This window comes from Falco rusticolus, chromosome Z (assembly GCF_015220075.1).
Source record: "Falco rusticolus isolate bFalRus1 chromosome Z, bFalRus1.pri, whole genome shotgun sequence".
Taxonomy (NCBI): Eukaryota; Metazoa; Chordata; class Aves; order Falconiformes; family Falconidae; genus Falco; species Falco rusticolus.
In genome coordinates this window covers 81389105-81406302 of record NC_051210.1, presented here as the reverse complement: position 1 = coordinate 81406302, position 17198 = coordinate 81389105, and the positions used below count along the sequence as shown (strand labels likewise).

The 17198-nt window shown below is 48.5% G+C and overlaps 1 protein-coding gene across 2 annotated transcripts in view; it reads left to right on the top strand.

Moving 5' to 3' along the window:
* The window catches only part of SMAD7 (SMAD family member 7), a 26160-nt gene extending 9308 nt beyond the window's left edge, over positions 1-16852 (top strand). For both annotated transcript variants that reach the window (XM_037374303.1, XM_037374302.1), the window contains exon 4: positions 15006-16852. In XM_037374303.1, the coding sequence (XP_037230200.1) occupies positions 15006-15544 (539 nt within the window). In that variant the 3' untranslated portion in view covers positions 15545-16852. The remainder of the gene's footprint in view (positions 1-15005) is intronic.
* The last annotated feature ends 346 nt before the right edge of the window (positions 16853-17198 follow it).

Genomic DNA, 17198 nt, shown 5'->3' with positions numbered 1-17198 from the left:
CACACTCCTTTGCACCAAAAAGATGGGAAAAGACCTCCGGAGGCTGGAGAACCATCAGCATCGGTCCCTGCTCTGGCTCTCCCGGTGGTGGGACCTTGCCTGGTTTCAGGGACCGCTTGGGTGAATGACATTTCATTCCGCAGTCGCAGGCAGGCTGGGAATGTTTCACTATGCCTCTGATCCCTGCTGGTATCTGCTCGCCGGGGAAGAAGCACCTTGTCCAGATCTGGAGCTGTTCACCCCCTAAAGCGGCTCCCCATCGCCCCTGCCTCGCCCCCGCCATGTAAACAGGATCCCGCGTGGTTACTCTGGCAGACTCCTGCCTGTGTTTTCCCATTCCCCCCTCCTTCCACCTCCCTCTAGTACAGAGTTTATAACCTCCTGTGAAATGCCTTTATTTACAAATTGGCATCCTATTATAATCTGAAATTGAGACATCTTCCTGTGGAACTAGGATTGTATATTTGTCCCAGGGATAAACAATTGCTTGGGAATTTTTTTTTTTTTTTAATAAGTCACTTATTCTTGGTTTATTTTTGAGCATGCGTCCTTTTAATATTTTTTTTATTTGCTTTGAGCATTGCAGGGCATTGCACCCTTTCCTTCCCAGCCTCATTGGAGACGCGACACACACTACCACCCCCGCCCCTGCCCTGTGCTTACCTAAAAAACACGGTCCTGTCCTGGAAAGGACAAGGTTATCAGGGGTTAACGCCAAGATGACAGCACTGGAGCCTCTGGAGCAAAGCAGGCTGCCTGCCAGACTAGGAGCCTCCCGGCTCGCCTCGCAGCACATCATCTGACCGTGGCCGGCGGGGAGGAGGGAGCCGGCACTTGGCACCGACCCCAGGGCTCTTGGCTTGGCCACCCGCTCCGGCTCCTTCAGCCTTGTGTTGGTTTTTTTGGTTTGGGTTTTTTTTTTACATATTTTTAAGGGGGATCTTGCCCTGTGGGGACCCCCAACTCCTCGCCGGGGATACGGCCGGTATAGACCCTGTGCTGCTGTGGGGATGCTGGGGGCATCCTCCTTCCAGCTCCTGGCTCTTAACCGATTAAAATCCTCCCCCAAGCAAATAAGACCCATTTAATAATGACTTCTTAAGGCTTCTAGAGCTTTTGATCCTTTCCTTGATACTCTTCTAGGATGTTTGGGGTTTTTTTGAAAAAAGAAGATGGCAGAGGTGGTCCCCCAAGTAAATACTGGGTGTTTCAATCCATCCCTGTACAGCTCCATTTCCATTTTTCCGGATGCTGATTTTCCCAACCCAGCGGTGCCTTGAAAGAACAGCTGACAATAAGATGCAGAAGAAGACCCCACCACCAGCGAGTCCTTCATGGCGAGGACCACTGGGATTTTATCCTGCAACCTCATGCTTTTTAGGGAGGAACGAGGACAAAAAGGTGAATTTTGGAAGTGAGGTGTCGCCTCAAACCACCTTCTGCTCGCCAGAGATGTCCCGATGAGCGCCAGCAACCTGATCGTTGGGGACATTTAAAACGGGATGAGACAAAAACACTCGTAGAGGAGCAGCCCCAGGCTGGCAGGGATGCGGGCTGCATCGTTTCCATCCCCGCTGTCTGCCAGTGGGTATCACTTACGCTGGAGGAACCAGTAACATTAACCACATGCATTTCCCTGCCGCTGGCATGGGGGGATGCCTATTTCTAACCGCAGCGGCCAAGCCCGTAAACCTTGATGCTGGGTGAAAACAGGGTACACCCCGTTTTAGGGTCCAGAGGGAAAACTGGAGTGTACGGACACCCTCCCCCCAGCCCTCCCTGGGGGCTTTAGGAGGGTGATGGGCTGGGTGGTGGGTGGGTGCCAGCCTCACTACCGTCCCCAGCCAGCTTGAATGACCCACGCCGCAGCCTGGCCGCCTGCCTACTGTCACAAAGGAGCTTCCTTTCCAGTTTATTTTCAGCACTGAGATACTATTAACCGCTGAGGCATGGTCTCTGTTCTAACCACCCTCGCTTTTTGCCTAAATCACTTCGTTTTCACCCTGAGCGAGCGTGCCGAGGCTGCTGGCTTGGCTTCTGTGCCACCGGGGTACCGGCTGCGTCACGGCTGCTGTTGAGGAACGGGAAGGCATGGAGAAGCAGTGGCCTGATCCAGCGCAGGGCTGAGGTCAGGCAGGAAAGGGAGCTCGGTGCCTTGCAGGATTTCCGCCTGCTGGCTTTGGATTAGCCCCTTGGTTTGGTTGTTGGGTTTAGGGTTTTTTTAAATTTTTAACTACTTCTTTTAATAACAGCAGCATCTTCAGTGTTGCTGGCTGCTTCTTTCTCCGCAGTTTATTTTATCTCGTTTTATTTAATTTTATTTACTTATTTAATCTTCTTTTTATTTTCATCTTTTCTCTTTTTCTTTTCCTTCTCTTTTTTCTTTTTCTTTTTTTTTCCTTTTTTTCTTTTTTTTCTTTCTTTTTCTTTTCCTATGCAAGAAAAGAGCGTTTCTGGGCAAGCATTGCAGGGATTTTCCATCCCCATCCAGGGAAGGGTGGGGGCTTGCATCCCTTCTGCACAAACCTGCCGTGGGAGCCACCCTTGGGGAGGTCTTCGCCGATGGGCTGAAGGTGTTGGGTCCAAAAAAGCTTTTTCCAGGGAGTTTTTGCGCTGTTCAGGATGTGACGTGGTGTTTGCTCACAGACAGCCCTTCTGCCCCCTTTCTTTTTTATTTTCTTTTTTATTTTTCCCTTGGTTTTTTTCCCCCCTCTCCCCTCTTTTGGGTAGCCATTTAAATGCATGATGATAACTTTCACCCTGTTAATTAACAGGAAACATTGGGACAAGACAGGAAATTACATCAGTCTTTTATGAGGAAAGAGCCAAAAAAAAAAAAAGTACAAGAAAACATAGTTATTAGCGAAAGGAAAGAAAGTGCTGGGGGAGGAGGAGAAAGAAAAGGAGAAAAAAGGAGGAAAAAAACCTACCCCACCATCCCATGGGCCCTGCTTTTCCAAGCGAGGCTGCTCCAGCACTTGATTTTATTTTTATTATGTTGAAAAATATTTGACTAGCAGGGTCACCTTCGCTTGAGTGCGACGCTTGAACTTCCCGAGGAATCTTTTTTTTTTTTTTTTTCATGCCTTTTCTCAGCTTCCTTCCCCAAGCTGTGAGGCCTAGGAAGCTCTTGGCCGGGAGACTAATTTTGGTTTGGCTGCTCAGCCCTTCAAATTGGTCCCCACCCAGTGTCATTATCTTGGTTTTAACTTGCAAGGGGAAAAAAAAAAAAAACCCAACACCCTGTAAGAGCTGGCTCAGCCCTTCTCTACCCTTTTAACCTCGCCATGTCAGGAACCTCCTGGCTTCAGCTCCCTTGTTGGGGCACCCTGGCAGCATCAAAGCACCGCGGGGGAGTTCCAGGAGGTCCTGGTGATGCTCTCAGGGATGCTCCTCGATGTGCGATGGTGGGTACCCGGCTCTGTGGGTCTTCCTTGTCCTCCCTCAGGGGTGAAGTAAGATGCCCGGTGGGGTGGTTGCATGAGGTCCTGGTGATGCTGTTGGCGATGCTCTTCCATGTGTGATGGTGGGTACGTAGCTTTGTGGTTCTTGCTCATCCTCCCTTGGGGATGAAGAAAGATGCCTGGTGGGGTGGTTGCAGGCAATCCTGGTGATGCTTCTCCGTGTGTGATGGTGGGTGCCTGGCTCTGTGGACCTTCCTTATCCTCCCTTGGGGATGAAGTAAGATGCCTGGTTGGGTGGTTGCAGGAGGTCCTGCTGATGCTTTTGTGATGCTCCTCCATGTGTGCTGATGGGTACCTGACTCTGCAGTCCTTCCTCATCCTTTGGGGGTAAAGTAAGGTGCCCAGTGGAGTGGTTGTAGGAGGTCCTGATGATGCTTCTCCATGTCTGATGGGTGGATACCTGGCTCTGTAGCCCTTCCTCATCCTCCCTTGGGATGAAATAAAATGTTCAGTGTGGGGTGGATGCAGGACATCCTGGTGATGCTTCTGATGATTCTAGCTACTCCAGGTGTTGAGGGTGGGTACTCGACTCTGCAGTCCTTCCTCACCCTCTCACAGGGATGAAGTAAGACACCTGGTGGGGTGCTGTTTTTTGGCGAGCTGTCTTTGGGGTGAAGTCTTGGCTCCTGTGGGCTTTCCCAGCTTTTCCCTGAATACCTGTGCAGGTGGAAAGGCCACTATATTAACAACTCAGAGCTGCTTGAGCTCTTAAGCCTTGTTGCAAGTATGTGCCTATAATTGTATGAAATAAGCGAGGCTGTGGGCAACATAATAAACAGAAACATAAAGCAAGTAAATCGATTTAACCTATATATATAGGTTGGATATATATTTTGAATGTATGGTGTCTAATTATATATAATATGTAGGATATACTCAATATTTAAAGAATCATTAATATGTGTAGGTTGAATATATTAAATATATTCATATATATGATTATATAATATATATATATAGGTTGACTACTTTCGTTTGTAGAGCTGTCAAAACTGCATCAATAAAAGCTTGCTTTGCATTGCAGAAACTCGGGTGTTGGGAAGGCGGTGGGAGTGCAGCCATCCTTTGTTTTTACATCCAGTGATGCTGGCTCTGGATCCAGTGATTTTTGGTGATAGAAACCAATGGGATGAATTTATAGGTGCTAAAAATTGCTGGGCATTGCCACTGAGGGGAAGCTCCATCCACGGTGGGTGATGCAAAATAATACTGGAGGGGTTAAGTGTCTGTGTGCACATTGCTGTACTAATGTGTACTAGGTGAGGTTTTGAGTAGAAAAGCAGGGAAAATAGCAAAATAGTTGAGAAATTAAATGGTGGGATGGGGTGCTGCACGGTGGCTGGGCTCTGGCAGCATCTTTCTGGGCAGAGTGGATGGAGTAAATAACTTCATAAAATCATCCTTCAAGCAGGAATCAAATAACAGGAGTTTTATTTGGAAAAGGAGTTGGGAGCCTGAAGTTACATCACTGTGTTTGAACTGATGAATTCATTTTCTTTGGAAGCCGGGCTGAGACTTTTTAGCTCATTATAAGGAGCAAACCCATAAATCTTCATACGCAGAGGCCTGTAGTTTTCCTGTTCTTTGTCACAGCCGAGCATGGAAAATGTATCGCGGGTGTCAAGAGCACGAAGCCTTGACACACCTGAGATGTTGCACCAAGGTTATTTTCTGGAGCGTCCGGTGTGGTGTTGGGTTTGCCGAGCAGCAGTGCTGAGCTCCAGATCCCTTGGGCTTTGCCCCCATGGGAGGATGATGCTGCTTTCAGGAGGATGCTGCAGGGTCTTGGTGATGCCCAAATCCCCTGGGCTTTGCCCCCGCTGTCGCATCTCAGTGGTGCCAGCCTGGCTGTGGTGCAGTCCCCACCTGGGACAGGGCTCTGCCACCCACAGCAGGGCGGGATGAGCACAAGGAGCTTTTTGTTGTGTAGGATTTTTCCGAATTTTTTTATTTAATTTTATTTTTTTTTATTCTGGGTGCTGCCGACCTGCCCCGTTTTATAGCCTGGGGCAAACCTCTGCCGGCCTCTGTCTGCGGAAGGGGGGTGCCAACTCCGCCAGAGCGCCAGGAGGGTTAATTACTTAATGAATGTAATATTCACTATAATTGCTAAGCGTTATTAATCCAGAGCAAAGTGAGAGGCAAGAGGAGGGGTGTGTCCACGGCCAGGCTTGTGAACTCCATCCAAATGCTGTCTGTCTGTCTGTCCATCCCTTGTTAGTCCATCCCTTGCTTGCCCCCCTACCTGGACAGGGGCTGGTGGCTGTCGGGATGTCCCTGGGTGCCGACCCTGCCTGCGCCCAGCGTTCGCCGCCTGCTCTTAGGAATAGGCGTGATTAGATTATGAAGGCAGACAGAAGTAATGATTAACTTTTTCAGTCTGCATGCTGTCTCCAGTCTGGCGCTGGGTGTTTTTTTTTCCCCCTAAGTAGGCCCTGGCCCCGCGTCGACAGGGTATTAGGTTGTAAAGAAAGCCAGGAGGAATGAAGGCAAGGGAGGGAGGGGAAAGGGGAGGGGGGGAGCCTTTTCCATCGGATCCGGGACTGGAATTTATTGGCAGGAATGCAGTAAATGCTCTAAATGCCAGCCCAGCTAAACAGTTTTCATAATTGTTACGGAGCAGGGCACGACGAGTGTGAAAAGGACTTTTGTTCCAACCCTGTTTTTTCCATGGGTTTACATCCCTGCGAGGGATGCCGCCCTGGGAAAGGGAGCTGGGGGAGGTGTTCTATTTTTTTTTTTTTTTGGTGGCGGGAAAGACACATTTACGTCTGTTTTCAGTCTTTAAAGGAGAATTCTGGCTTGGTGTGCTGTGGCGAGAGGCTTTTTTTCAGTATTGAAATGAGAGCGGTAGCAATGCCTTGTGTGTGCGTGGAATGCACTTAGGGGGGGGAAAAAAATCCTCACATACATCTGTGTATTAGGTATCCATTTGGAAATCCTAGACTGCTCTGCTTCAGTTTTTATTGAGGTCTTTACAAGGTTTTTAACGTGTAACTCACATAGCTACATGTTGTCAGGGGAGAGCTGCGGCTTTCCTGGGGGCCGTATCCCTGCCCTCCCCTGGGCATCGCTGGGTACCAGGTGACCTCCCTGCCTTGCCGCAGCGGCGGTTTATTTTCAATTGCAAATGCATTTTAAGGTCTTCATCCTCTAAAACTGAGCTCAGTGGCTGCACAGAGGGGGACTGTGACCCCAGGGCCGGCATGGCCTGGTGGCCTCTGGTGGCTTTGGCATCCACGTCGGTGATTGATCCCTGCACTGGAAAGGTGACGGGCAGGGTGCTGTCACAGGAACCTCCAGCGCAACCCAAGCCAGGAGAGATATTTTGGCAAGCTCATCCTCAGGTCTGATTTGCATTTTTCTAAGTCAGAAGCCTTTTGTGTGCTGGTTTCTCCTTCTCAGGTGGTTTCTGGTTGAGATCTGGGTTGGGTATGGGTGGAGAAAAGGTGTGTCTTGGTAGCTGCTGAGGACGAAGCACAGAGGTGTTGGCTCGTCTCTGGGAGCTGGGGCTGGTACCAACCCTGAGTCACTTGGTGGTCGTGTGGCAGCATCTCCTGAACGCCGGCTTGGGCTTCCTGTGTTTTCCAGAGGAACTTCTTGGCTGATAGTCATTAAAATGTGATTATTCTGGCGTGCTGTCAGGGCAGGGGAGGAGTTCAGAGGGTGCACAGGTCTGTGGAGCATCGTGCAATACCTCCCGAGCCAGCCAGTCCTCCCCACTGGTACAGAATAGCAATGGGGACATATGCAGCAAAAATAGGATTTCTGGGGGTTTTCCACATGGATCTGCGTGCTTCATGCCTATCCAAGTGCCCCGGGGGTCTTAAAAACCCCACTGATGCTGGCAGCACCCCTCTGGAAGGGTCTCCCCTCTTGGAAGCATCCCTTCGTCCTGCCCCACTGCTGGCTTGGAGCTCGGGGAAGGGATTCCCGTCCTACTGCTTTTTTGAAACAGAGGAAAAGTTTTCCCACACCTTTGAGGGGTGCAGAAGGAGAGGCAGATAAAGAAGGTTCTTTAAATTAAAACTTCAAAAATAATTAGACTGACTGTATACTAAACAACAGCAAAGAGGCCCATTTACTGTAAATATTATGAATGGATTTGGCTGGCTTCTTCATCCCCACCCTTCCTCTAAGGCTTTTCTCTGAGCTGAGTCGAAATTCGGCCTTCAGACAGCACGGTACTCTATAATTTGCATGGCTGATGAGGCCCGAAGCCTGGTACGGAGGAAACTGGAGTCAGCTGGCTCCTCTCTAACCGCTGGAGACAGGCAGACAGGCATTTTTGGTGTGTGCCTGCGTAATTCCCGCCCGCCCCGCTCCCTGGAGCTGAGCCTTGCTTGGCTCTTAAAGAGTGCGTGCACAAAAAAAAGGTTCTTCTCTTCTCACATCATTTTTAGCCATGGTAATTGATTAATCACAGTAATTAGAGAGTAGCGGTGACTAATAGGATGTTTATGAATCAAATTTCTGGTTTAGTGGACTCGGTGAACTCAGCAGTTTCACTTGGGTTCTTTCTTCACCATCCTTCAAGGTGGGGGACATCAGGGAGCTGGGCTTCCTTCACATGTTCATGTTGATCACCCTATATTTTTCCAGCTTGGACATCCCTCCTGGGCCAGCCTCGGCATTTGCCGTACTGTTGCAACATAGGTCTGCAACAACAGGCTTGCCAGGGACCCTTTCTGGGATGGTTTTCTTCCTTTTGTGTCCCGTCCCTGAATTAACCCTCAAAGGTCAGGGCTGGGTTCTAGCTTGGGAGAAGGTTGACTCAAGGCACCACCAAGCTGGGGTGGGAACTTTAGAGGATGTCCTCAGGGATCAGTCATCCCTACCCACTGTCTAACATGACCTCGGTTTTGTCCTGGTTTCACAAGAGGGTTTCCCAGCCATGGTGAAGGTGGTAGAAGTTCTTGGTTGGGTCACCAGGGGACCGAGCAGAGCATACCCAAGCGTGTAAGTCACCGCTAACATGAGTGAACCAAAGCCCTAGCTACAAATACCGGGAAATCCCAGACTGCTTCCCCCAATGGCTTCTGCCAAATTTTTTTCCTCTGTCCCCATCAGACTCGCAATCTGTTGGCAACATCTCGGTGCCTGGATGCCAGCCCTGAGCAAACTTCAGCAAACTGAAGAAACTCAGGTATTTCCGTGCAAGGTTGACTGACTTTGCTAGGAGCAAGGAGCCACTTAGGTGATTGGGTGGACAACTTGTTAATAAATTAAAGAAATAATCTTAAGGCTCTTTAGCCTGCATGACTACTGTATATGTTGAGTAATAAGAGCTGCCTAATAAGACATAGACACAAATTTATGGTCTAGCCTGTCAATCCGTGGATTAAGGGCTCCATAAGTACCTACTGACTCGATGGGCTGTAATGGCTCCTAAAGAGACGTTATGGTCTATTGTGTCAATAATCCACAGATTAAGGGCTCCCTAAGTATGTGTTGATGCCACCGACTGTCCCAGCTCTTTGGGGGCTTTTGCGTTGGTGCAGTCGAGGGACCCCACGGGCCACCGTGGGTGGTGACATCCCTGCAGTAGGTAAGGGTTTATTTTCTCTGCAAACAACAGGAGCTTAACACATGACCATCCTCTAAATTAGCCTTTCAGAAATAATCCCGGCCATCAAAAGCAGGGGGCGGGGGGTGGGGTGGGGTGGTGGTGAGGAAGCTGAAGCTGTCTAGCCCTTGTGTGCAGGGAGATATAAAAGGTTGGGGGCAAACATTGCTGTGGGTGGTGTCTCCAGGCTGCCCACAAACGCCGTTAAAGGCACAAAGACCCTTTTCTGCAGCAGGATATATCCTTTAATTTGGTTTTTTTTCTTTGCTTTTGCAAAGCATACCTGGAAATCTGGCTTTGAAGGATTTTTCTTGGGGTTTTTTTTTTTGGTTTTTTTTTTTTCTTCTAATTTGTTCCTCTGCCCAAATAGCCTGCAGATTGCCCGAGAGACTAGAAAGGAAGTAAAATTTCCCTTTTTGCTGCCTGTTTTTCTTTACTTTGACGAGCTGTGCGGTTGCACGTCATGCTCGGTGTTACCCTCACCTTGATGTAATGCGTGTTCGCTTCTGGTGTAAGAGGTCAGGGGTGTATTTTTCTTGAGATCCTACAAAAACAGCACTTGCCAGTAACAACGAGGGGCAAAACTGCAACTGGAGTGCCCCGAGCTGCCCTGAGCACCCTCAAGAAAAGCATCAAAACCCCATAAAAAGCTTCAGGGTTTGTGTCTCCATCTCAACAAGCAGGAGAAGATGGAGGACATGGCTCTGTCTCGGGCTTGCAAATGCCACTTAAGGTCAGCCAAGAGAGATTACCCGGCGCGAGACACGCTGAGCTTGGTCTCAGCCTTGGCCCCAGCCAGACGACACGTTGTGCTGACACCAGTCCAGCCAATTTGTTTTTTTTAAGCGCAGATGCCCTCCATGTGTGCTGGCGGATTAAGGAGGAAGGACCGCAGGTTCATCCTGCTCATCGGCGGTGCCCACGTCGCCCTTTTTCCAGCAGAAGGCTGCCTCCCGGGAAGCCAGGCAGGGATCTCACCGTCCCTCCCGGTTTCTTTGCTGCCCCAGGAGCTCACATCTGGGACCTGGACCTTCTAGGAAAGGTCCATAAGACCAGTCTCGTGAGGCTGTGATTTCACAGTGGACATGTACATGACATTATCTGTTGGGTTATCAGTCGTACGTGCGTGTCATACCCACAAGTGACGCGGGTGGGGGTACCGCAAAACATGAGCAGCCTGCCCATGGCAGGGGGCTGGACTAGGTGCCCTGTAAAGGTCCTTTCCACCCAAACTGATGATTCTATGGAGACGAGGAGGCTTTTGTTAGCAGTTCAGTGTAGGTGATGCCATGGCAAGTATTGTGTCAGGGTTGATGGCCAGTGGGAAATTCAGCACCAGTGATCACAGAGGAATGAGGGAGAGGAGGGACAAGACCAGTTTAGGAAGAGCGTGAGAAGATGCTTTGGCTCAAAGCTGCTCTTAAAAAAATAATACTTATAAATACATATATTAAAAAAGTATAAACACATAGTTTGAAACACTTACACGGCTGGCTAATCGAATTTGCGTCTCATCATAATATCACTGAGGAAAGGTCCAATTACAGGCATTTAAAAACCTAATCAGGAGCGCAGTTGTATTGCCGTTTTCAGCGATGAGTTATTACCGCAGATACCAGTGACAATTTAGATAGCTCTTGACTTGATCAGATGGGAGTACTCCCGGCGGGTGAGAGCTCAGCGTGTGCGAAACTTGCTGTTTTCTTTAGACGTGGGTTGATTACAGGAAAACCTTTAGCTATGTCAAAACAAAACAAAACAAAGCAAAACAAAAGATCCCCAGCCCACCTCCCCTCTACGCTGGTGAACTTGGCGCTGGGACAAGGCTGAGATCTGAAAGCCAGCCAGAAGCTGCGTTGGATTGTTTTATTTTATTTTATTTTTTTAAAAATCAATTTTGCTGAAATGTTTCGGTTCTTCCTGAATGAAAAAAGAACTTTTTCTTCCCAAACTCCTAATAAAACTGCCAGAGCTCGGAAGGAAAAAGTACAGACGACATGGTTTCAGCATCTTAGAAGCCTTCCCGTGTTGAGGAGAAAAGCCACACCAGGAATTTTCTGGCACTTCCAAGCAATGCGAGATGCGAATCCTCCTGCTACAGCTTGGGAGAGCAAAGCGTGGGGCCATTCCTGATGAATTTGAGCATTTCCATGGTGTGAATCTCCCATACCCACCTTCATCTGGACCTCTGTGCTTTCAGCAGTTTTTAATTTGGGGGGGGTTATTACTCGGGTGTCCTGTCACCCAGGACTTCTGTATGGATGTAGCATTTTCTGTGGCATCCCTCCCCAGAGCAGGGTGATGCCCCGAGACCACATGTGTGCATCCGAAGCTGGAAAAATCTCAGCTGTGGCCTTTTTATTGAGCACTTTTGGGCAGGACTTGCTGTTTGCGAGGGTCAAGGCAGGTGGTAGGAAACCTCACAGCCTCTCACGCCGGTTGGTGTGTTGGGAAGTATCAGGGGTGATGCTTTTGCAGGGGACACTCCTTCCTCGCTCAGGGATGTGCTGGTAAAAGTCAGGGCAGCCGCTCAGGAAAATTCAGGAGGCTGTAAATAAAAAGCAAAAAAATCAGTTTTCCAGCGGGAATGTGATACTGAATAACGTGGTTGTGCTGGGGCATCACTGGTGGTGAACCATCACCAGATTTCTAAAAAAGGGCTTGTAGGGTGTCAAGTTATTGCCTTGATTTCTCCCCTCCGTGCAGAAATGTGCTTTGGATGAGTGTTCTCCACAGACCCCACTCTGAGCGATCATTACCACTAATTCTATAAATTTTTGAGGGTAGACTTCCTTTATTTTCAGTTATTTTTATGTATATATTCTTTTGTTGTTGTTGTTGTTGTTGTTGTTTAACAAAAAGCTTGCACAATGCTCTGGGGGGAGTCTGACGAAGCCCCTAGGCAGGCTGTAATAATAATAAACCAGTGACAGCAGCAAGTGGTGGAGGGATGCTTAATAACAAAATAATAGCGCGGATGTTTAGAGCATTAAACATTATCATTGTTTGCTGGAATATGGGAATGGTCCCAGTTTGCTCTGGGAGTTTTCCAGGCATTCAGAAAGGGATGCGTTTGCTCCAAGGAGCTCGTAAAAGTGATGCTTTTAACTCAAAACAAGAATTCCCAAGCATTTCTCAGCCATTTCTGGTCTGTTGCACATGAGGACATGCTGAGGGCAATATGGCTGCAGATTTCCCGGGATCTGGGGTTTTGTGTGAGTTTGCAGCAGGCGGCGGTGGGAGCTGGGTGGTGGGTCCCTGCCATGACCCCAGGCTCAACAGGATGAACCCAGTGGGGTGTTTTGGGGCAAAATCCATCGACTTGCTTTATTTACTCAGATCCGTGGTCATTGCCACCAAAAAAAGTCTTTTGGGGAAAAAAATGTCCATCACTATAGGAAGCATCTCTGCATCATTTTTTCCTCCTCTCCTGCAACCTCCTCTCCTGCCTCCACCACCCTGGTGATGCCACAGGCTTTTCCCACCCCTTTTCCTGGCGGATGCCAGCATCAGGGAGGTGGATGGGAGCGGGGAGGCTCCGCTGGGGTCCCAACAACTGTGAAAAGCGGCGCTGGTGGTGGCTGGCAGGGAGGCCTGATCCTGTTTATCCAAGCTCAACCCTAATATTCTCATGGCTTTTTGACTAGACATCCAGTCAACAGCCAAAGCCCGCAAACGGAAGAAGCTCTGGCATATTTATACTGTGTGCTGGCATTGGCTCTTTTTTTTTTTTAAAAAAAAATTATCCTGGATTACCTAAGACTTGTCCTTGAGGTCTGGTCACCCCATGTCACTGAAAAACCTAGTGGGATTCATTCATGAACTTCCAGCCCTCCATAAAGGTCTGTTCATTCATAGCCAAGGCAGTTTTCTTTTTTTCTTTTTTTTTTTTTTTTTTAAACTTTTTTTTTTTTTTTAATGCGCTGGCAATTACATAACTCTTTGTAAGCAGCAATGAGTTACTTGTTAAGTGGTCTTCACTAATGCAAGCACAAATACCAGGTGAAGAAGGCTTTTTCTTTTGCCCCCACCTCTTCCTGAAAGGGATGCTTTTATGTTCAAATAAGTAAAAACTGGTCGGAATTTCAGCAGGTTTCAATGGCTGTTGCTCCAAAATTCCCTCAACTGCTGTAAAACAAAACCCAAGCAGCTCTGAGCATCACTGGCAGGCAGGCAGTGGGGAGGATGTGATGGGGGGGGGGGGGGCGACGGGTGCTCAGGATGGGGATGGATCCAGGAACATCATCCCCTTGGATCCAGGAACATCCCCCTCTCCTGGATGCAGGAGCATCTCCTCAGATTCTCCTATCGCTCGGGCAGGTGGGGAAATGCCATCTTGGGGGTGTTTGTTGCCTTGCTGGGTGCACCCTTGGGTGGGGGGCACCCCATACCACCCACCCCGTCCCCTCTCCGTCCCTTGCTGTGGTGCCAGGTTCTAGCAGGATATAAAGTTAGCCATAACAAAAGTCTTGGGAGGCACCAAAAAGGGGAGGTGGAAGGACAGACAGGGGCACACCTCGATGGATGCTGTCCCGGGGACCACCCCACCACCACCAGACACCACCCCAGCCCCCCCAGTTTCACCTGGCATCAGAGGTCCCTATTGCGGGGTGTACACAGTCAGGCCCATTTTTAGTAACTGCTGCCTCCAGCAACTGGAGAAATATTTTCCTTGCTGGCATAGAAATGAGGAAATTAAAAGTGTGTGGCTGGGCTGTATTTTTTTTTTTTTAAAGCACAGTGCAGGGCTTGAAGCACAGCTCAAGAGGCAGGAACAAAATGCCTGCGCTGGGGAACGGGCTTATTAATAGCAAAAATATATAGAAAATGGGGCAGCTAGCGTGCTGCTGCCATTGCTCGTGTTGGCGTGGGGTTTGGGGGGCTGCTGAGTGATGCAGGGATCTTTAGGGTCCTGGGTTACCCACCATCCCTGGTCCCATAGGTGCTTCCATGGTGCGGGGGATTATTTCAGTAGCTAACTTGCATTCCCAGCTTGACTTTTTTTTTTTTTTTCTGTTTTAATACAATTAGAGAGATGACTAGTTCCCAGGTTTTAACATGCCTACTGAGGCTGGAAGGAATTACCCGCTGAGCAGTGCTGGGTGGCTAGGGATCCTCCATCAGGCAAAGGGGATTTTTTCACATTTCTCAGCACACACCCCCCACCCCCCACCCCCCGCCCCGGCTTTTTCCTCCAACGTCACATCCTCACGGCCTGCACGGGGTAGCTATAGACAAGGGAGTTGAAACAAGGGCTGCAGGAACACATTTCTGCGGGTTTTTTTGAGGTTTTTTAGGACATTTTTGTTAACAAGCATGAGTTTTCTGGTCCCCACCCTGCCACCATCAGGGCTTCATCCAACGTGTGCATCCTTTCCGTCACCCAGGCTCAGGCTGTGAGCAGGGAAAAACCCCGTGAACTACAGCAGGCGAGTCCTTGTCCCCTCTGGTCCCCTGTGGTGCCCTTCCATGTGCTTTTCTTAGCAGCACCTCATTGTTTTTCATCATTGTGCACAGTAGATATTTATGGAAATGGATCCATCGTCTGGTGGGTGAAAGTAAGGGGGTTTAGGGTGTTTGGTCTTGGGATACAGCTGGAGCATCTCATCTCTTCTGTTGGCACTGGTGGTGGTCCTAGTGATGGTTTGGGTGAGGGATGGGTGCACTGCAGGTGCTGCTGGTGGTTCTCAAGCCACTTCTGAAGGTGGACCTGGTGATTTAGGACCTGTAACTCCAGCCAGAACTAGGCAGTGGAGCAGCATGGGAATCCCCCGGACCTGTGGCAACTGAAATGGTCTTAACAGTGGCCTTAAGACATGGCTTTTGGAAGCAGTGGATGCCCTAGGGGTGCCGCTGTGTGCCTGGAGAGCATCATGAAGACATGGGCTTGCAAGGACCTGCCAGCATTATGTCGCTTTTAGGTCATATTACCCATCCTGGTGCTCAATTTCTCCTTTTGTTCTCCCATTCTGTAGATTCCCAAGTTCTTCAGGAGCCGGGGGATCGGTCACACTGGTGCGTGGTGGCATACTGGGAAGAGAAGACACGTGTGGGTCGGCTGTACTCTGTCCAAGAGCCCTCCCTGGATATCTTCTATGATCTACCTCAGGGGAATGGTTTCTGCCTCGGACAGCTCAACTCGGACAACAAAAGCCAACTGGTGCAGAAGGTCCGCAGCAAGATCGGCTATGGCATCCAGCTCACAAAGGAGGTGGACGGCGTGTGGGTGTACAACCGCAGCAGTTACCCCATTTTCATCAAGTCGGCCACACTGGACAACCCCGACTCCAGGACGTTGCTGGTTCACAAAGTGTTCCCAGGTTTTTCCATCAAGGCTTTTGATTACGAGAAGGCGTACAGCTTGCAGAGACCCAACGACCATGAGTTCATGCAGCAGCCATGGACCGGATTTACTGTTCAGATCAGCTTTGTGAAAGGCTGGGGCCAGTGCTACACTAGACAGTTTATCAGCAGTTGCCCGTGCTGGTTGGAGGTTATTTTTAATAACCGATGACTCGAGACAGAGTGGACTCATGACATTTATACTACTTTGCTGCTATTACTTCCTTCTGAGTGCTTGCTTTTCATGCAAACTTTTTTGTTTTGTTTTGTTTTGTTCAGTTTTTTCTCCCTCCCCCCTGTTTTGAGAAATAGCTTATGGAAAGATTTTTTTTGCCTTGGGTATTTTGATAAATCTCTTTTTTTTTAAAAGTGTGAATGACCAATAACTCAGAAGGGCGAGAGAAGGGTGCAGGGGGATGGATCACTTAGGATAATTATTTCATGCCTCTGAAAGGATCATCCTGTGTGATCGATGGATTCGGAAACCACTTGCTCTATGTTACAGCTCCTTCTAAGATCCCTGTATTTTTTCATGCACCACCTTCCCCTTGCCGCCAGCCATCCCTGGTGACGGTGACACTGAGACCCCCTTCCCCAGCGGTGCTAACCTCATGTTGCCACCGAAGGACAGTGCAAAACCTTCCCAACCAGGTCTTTACCCACCCTTACAATTTTTATTTTATTTTTCTTGTTGCTGGATTCACATCTTGTCACTGTGTTCATCCTTCCACTGCTTTTTTTTTTTTTTTTTTTTAATGGTCATGGATTGATGCAAGGGGAGAAAACAACAGCAGAGAAACCTCGTGCATGGCCCGTGCTTTATAATTTGAGCTGAGATGTGAAGTGACAGAAGCCTAAGCCTAAAACAAAAAACAAACAAAACCAACAAAACAAATGGGAAAACAAAAGAAAAAGTGTTCATGATAGTTGGTCTGTTGTAACCTGCTTGGCTCAGGTTATGCTGGTACCATCCTATCTGGAAATGCAGTTGTGCTTTCATTTCTTGAATTCATACACGAGTATGATACTTTTACACTGTTCTTAGCTCAATGAGCATGTTTAGACCTTAACATAAGCTATTTTTCTAAATACAAAGGTTTAAATGAACAAGAGAGCATTCTCATTGGAACTTTAGCATTGTAGTGCTTTGGAAATAAAACACACACAAAAGGACTCCTTAAAAAAACCCTGAGATTTATTAAAGAAAAAAATGTATTTTATGTTATATATAAATATATTATTACTTGTAAATATAAAGACGTTTTATAAGCATCATTATTTATGTATTGTGCAATGTGTATAAACGAGAAAAAAATAAGAAAGATGCACTTTGCTTTAATATAAATGCAAATAACAAATGCCAAATTAAAAAAAATAAAGAACACGAGATTGGTGTTTTTTTCTATGGGTGTTATCATCCAGATGAATGTTTTTTCTAAAGGAGTTTATGTTCCATTAAAAAATAAAAATGTACACTTGATCCTGGGCTGTGCTGAGTGGCTTTTTTAGTGAGGAGGATGAGGCAGGCAGGAGACTGATGCTCGAAGCGGGTACTGCATGGGGGTGGGCAGTGGGGGCACCCACCCCAGCCCCGTGTGGGACCTCTCCGGTGTGGGTAGCACCCGGACAGGGTCACTCTGAGCTTTGGGCTCCGTTGGGCTGATTCGGTGCACGTGGCTCTGGGCTCCCTGGCTCGGATGCACCCAACCAGCCCAAGTCTGGAGAGGCTGGCAGGGTCCAGGCAGGTTGCGCAGGGGTGGGTGCAAGACCTCCTGAGGTTATTTTGGTTACTGTTCCTGTTTCTCATCATTTCGACGTGAAAGAAC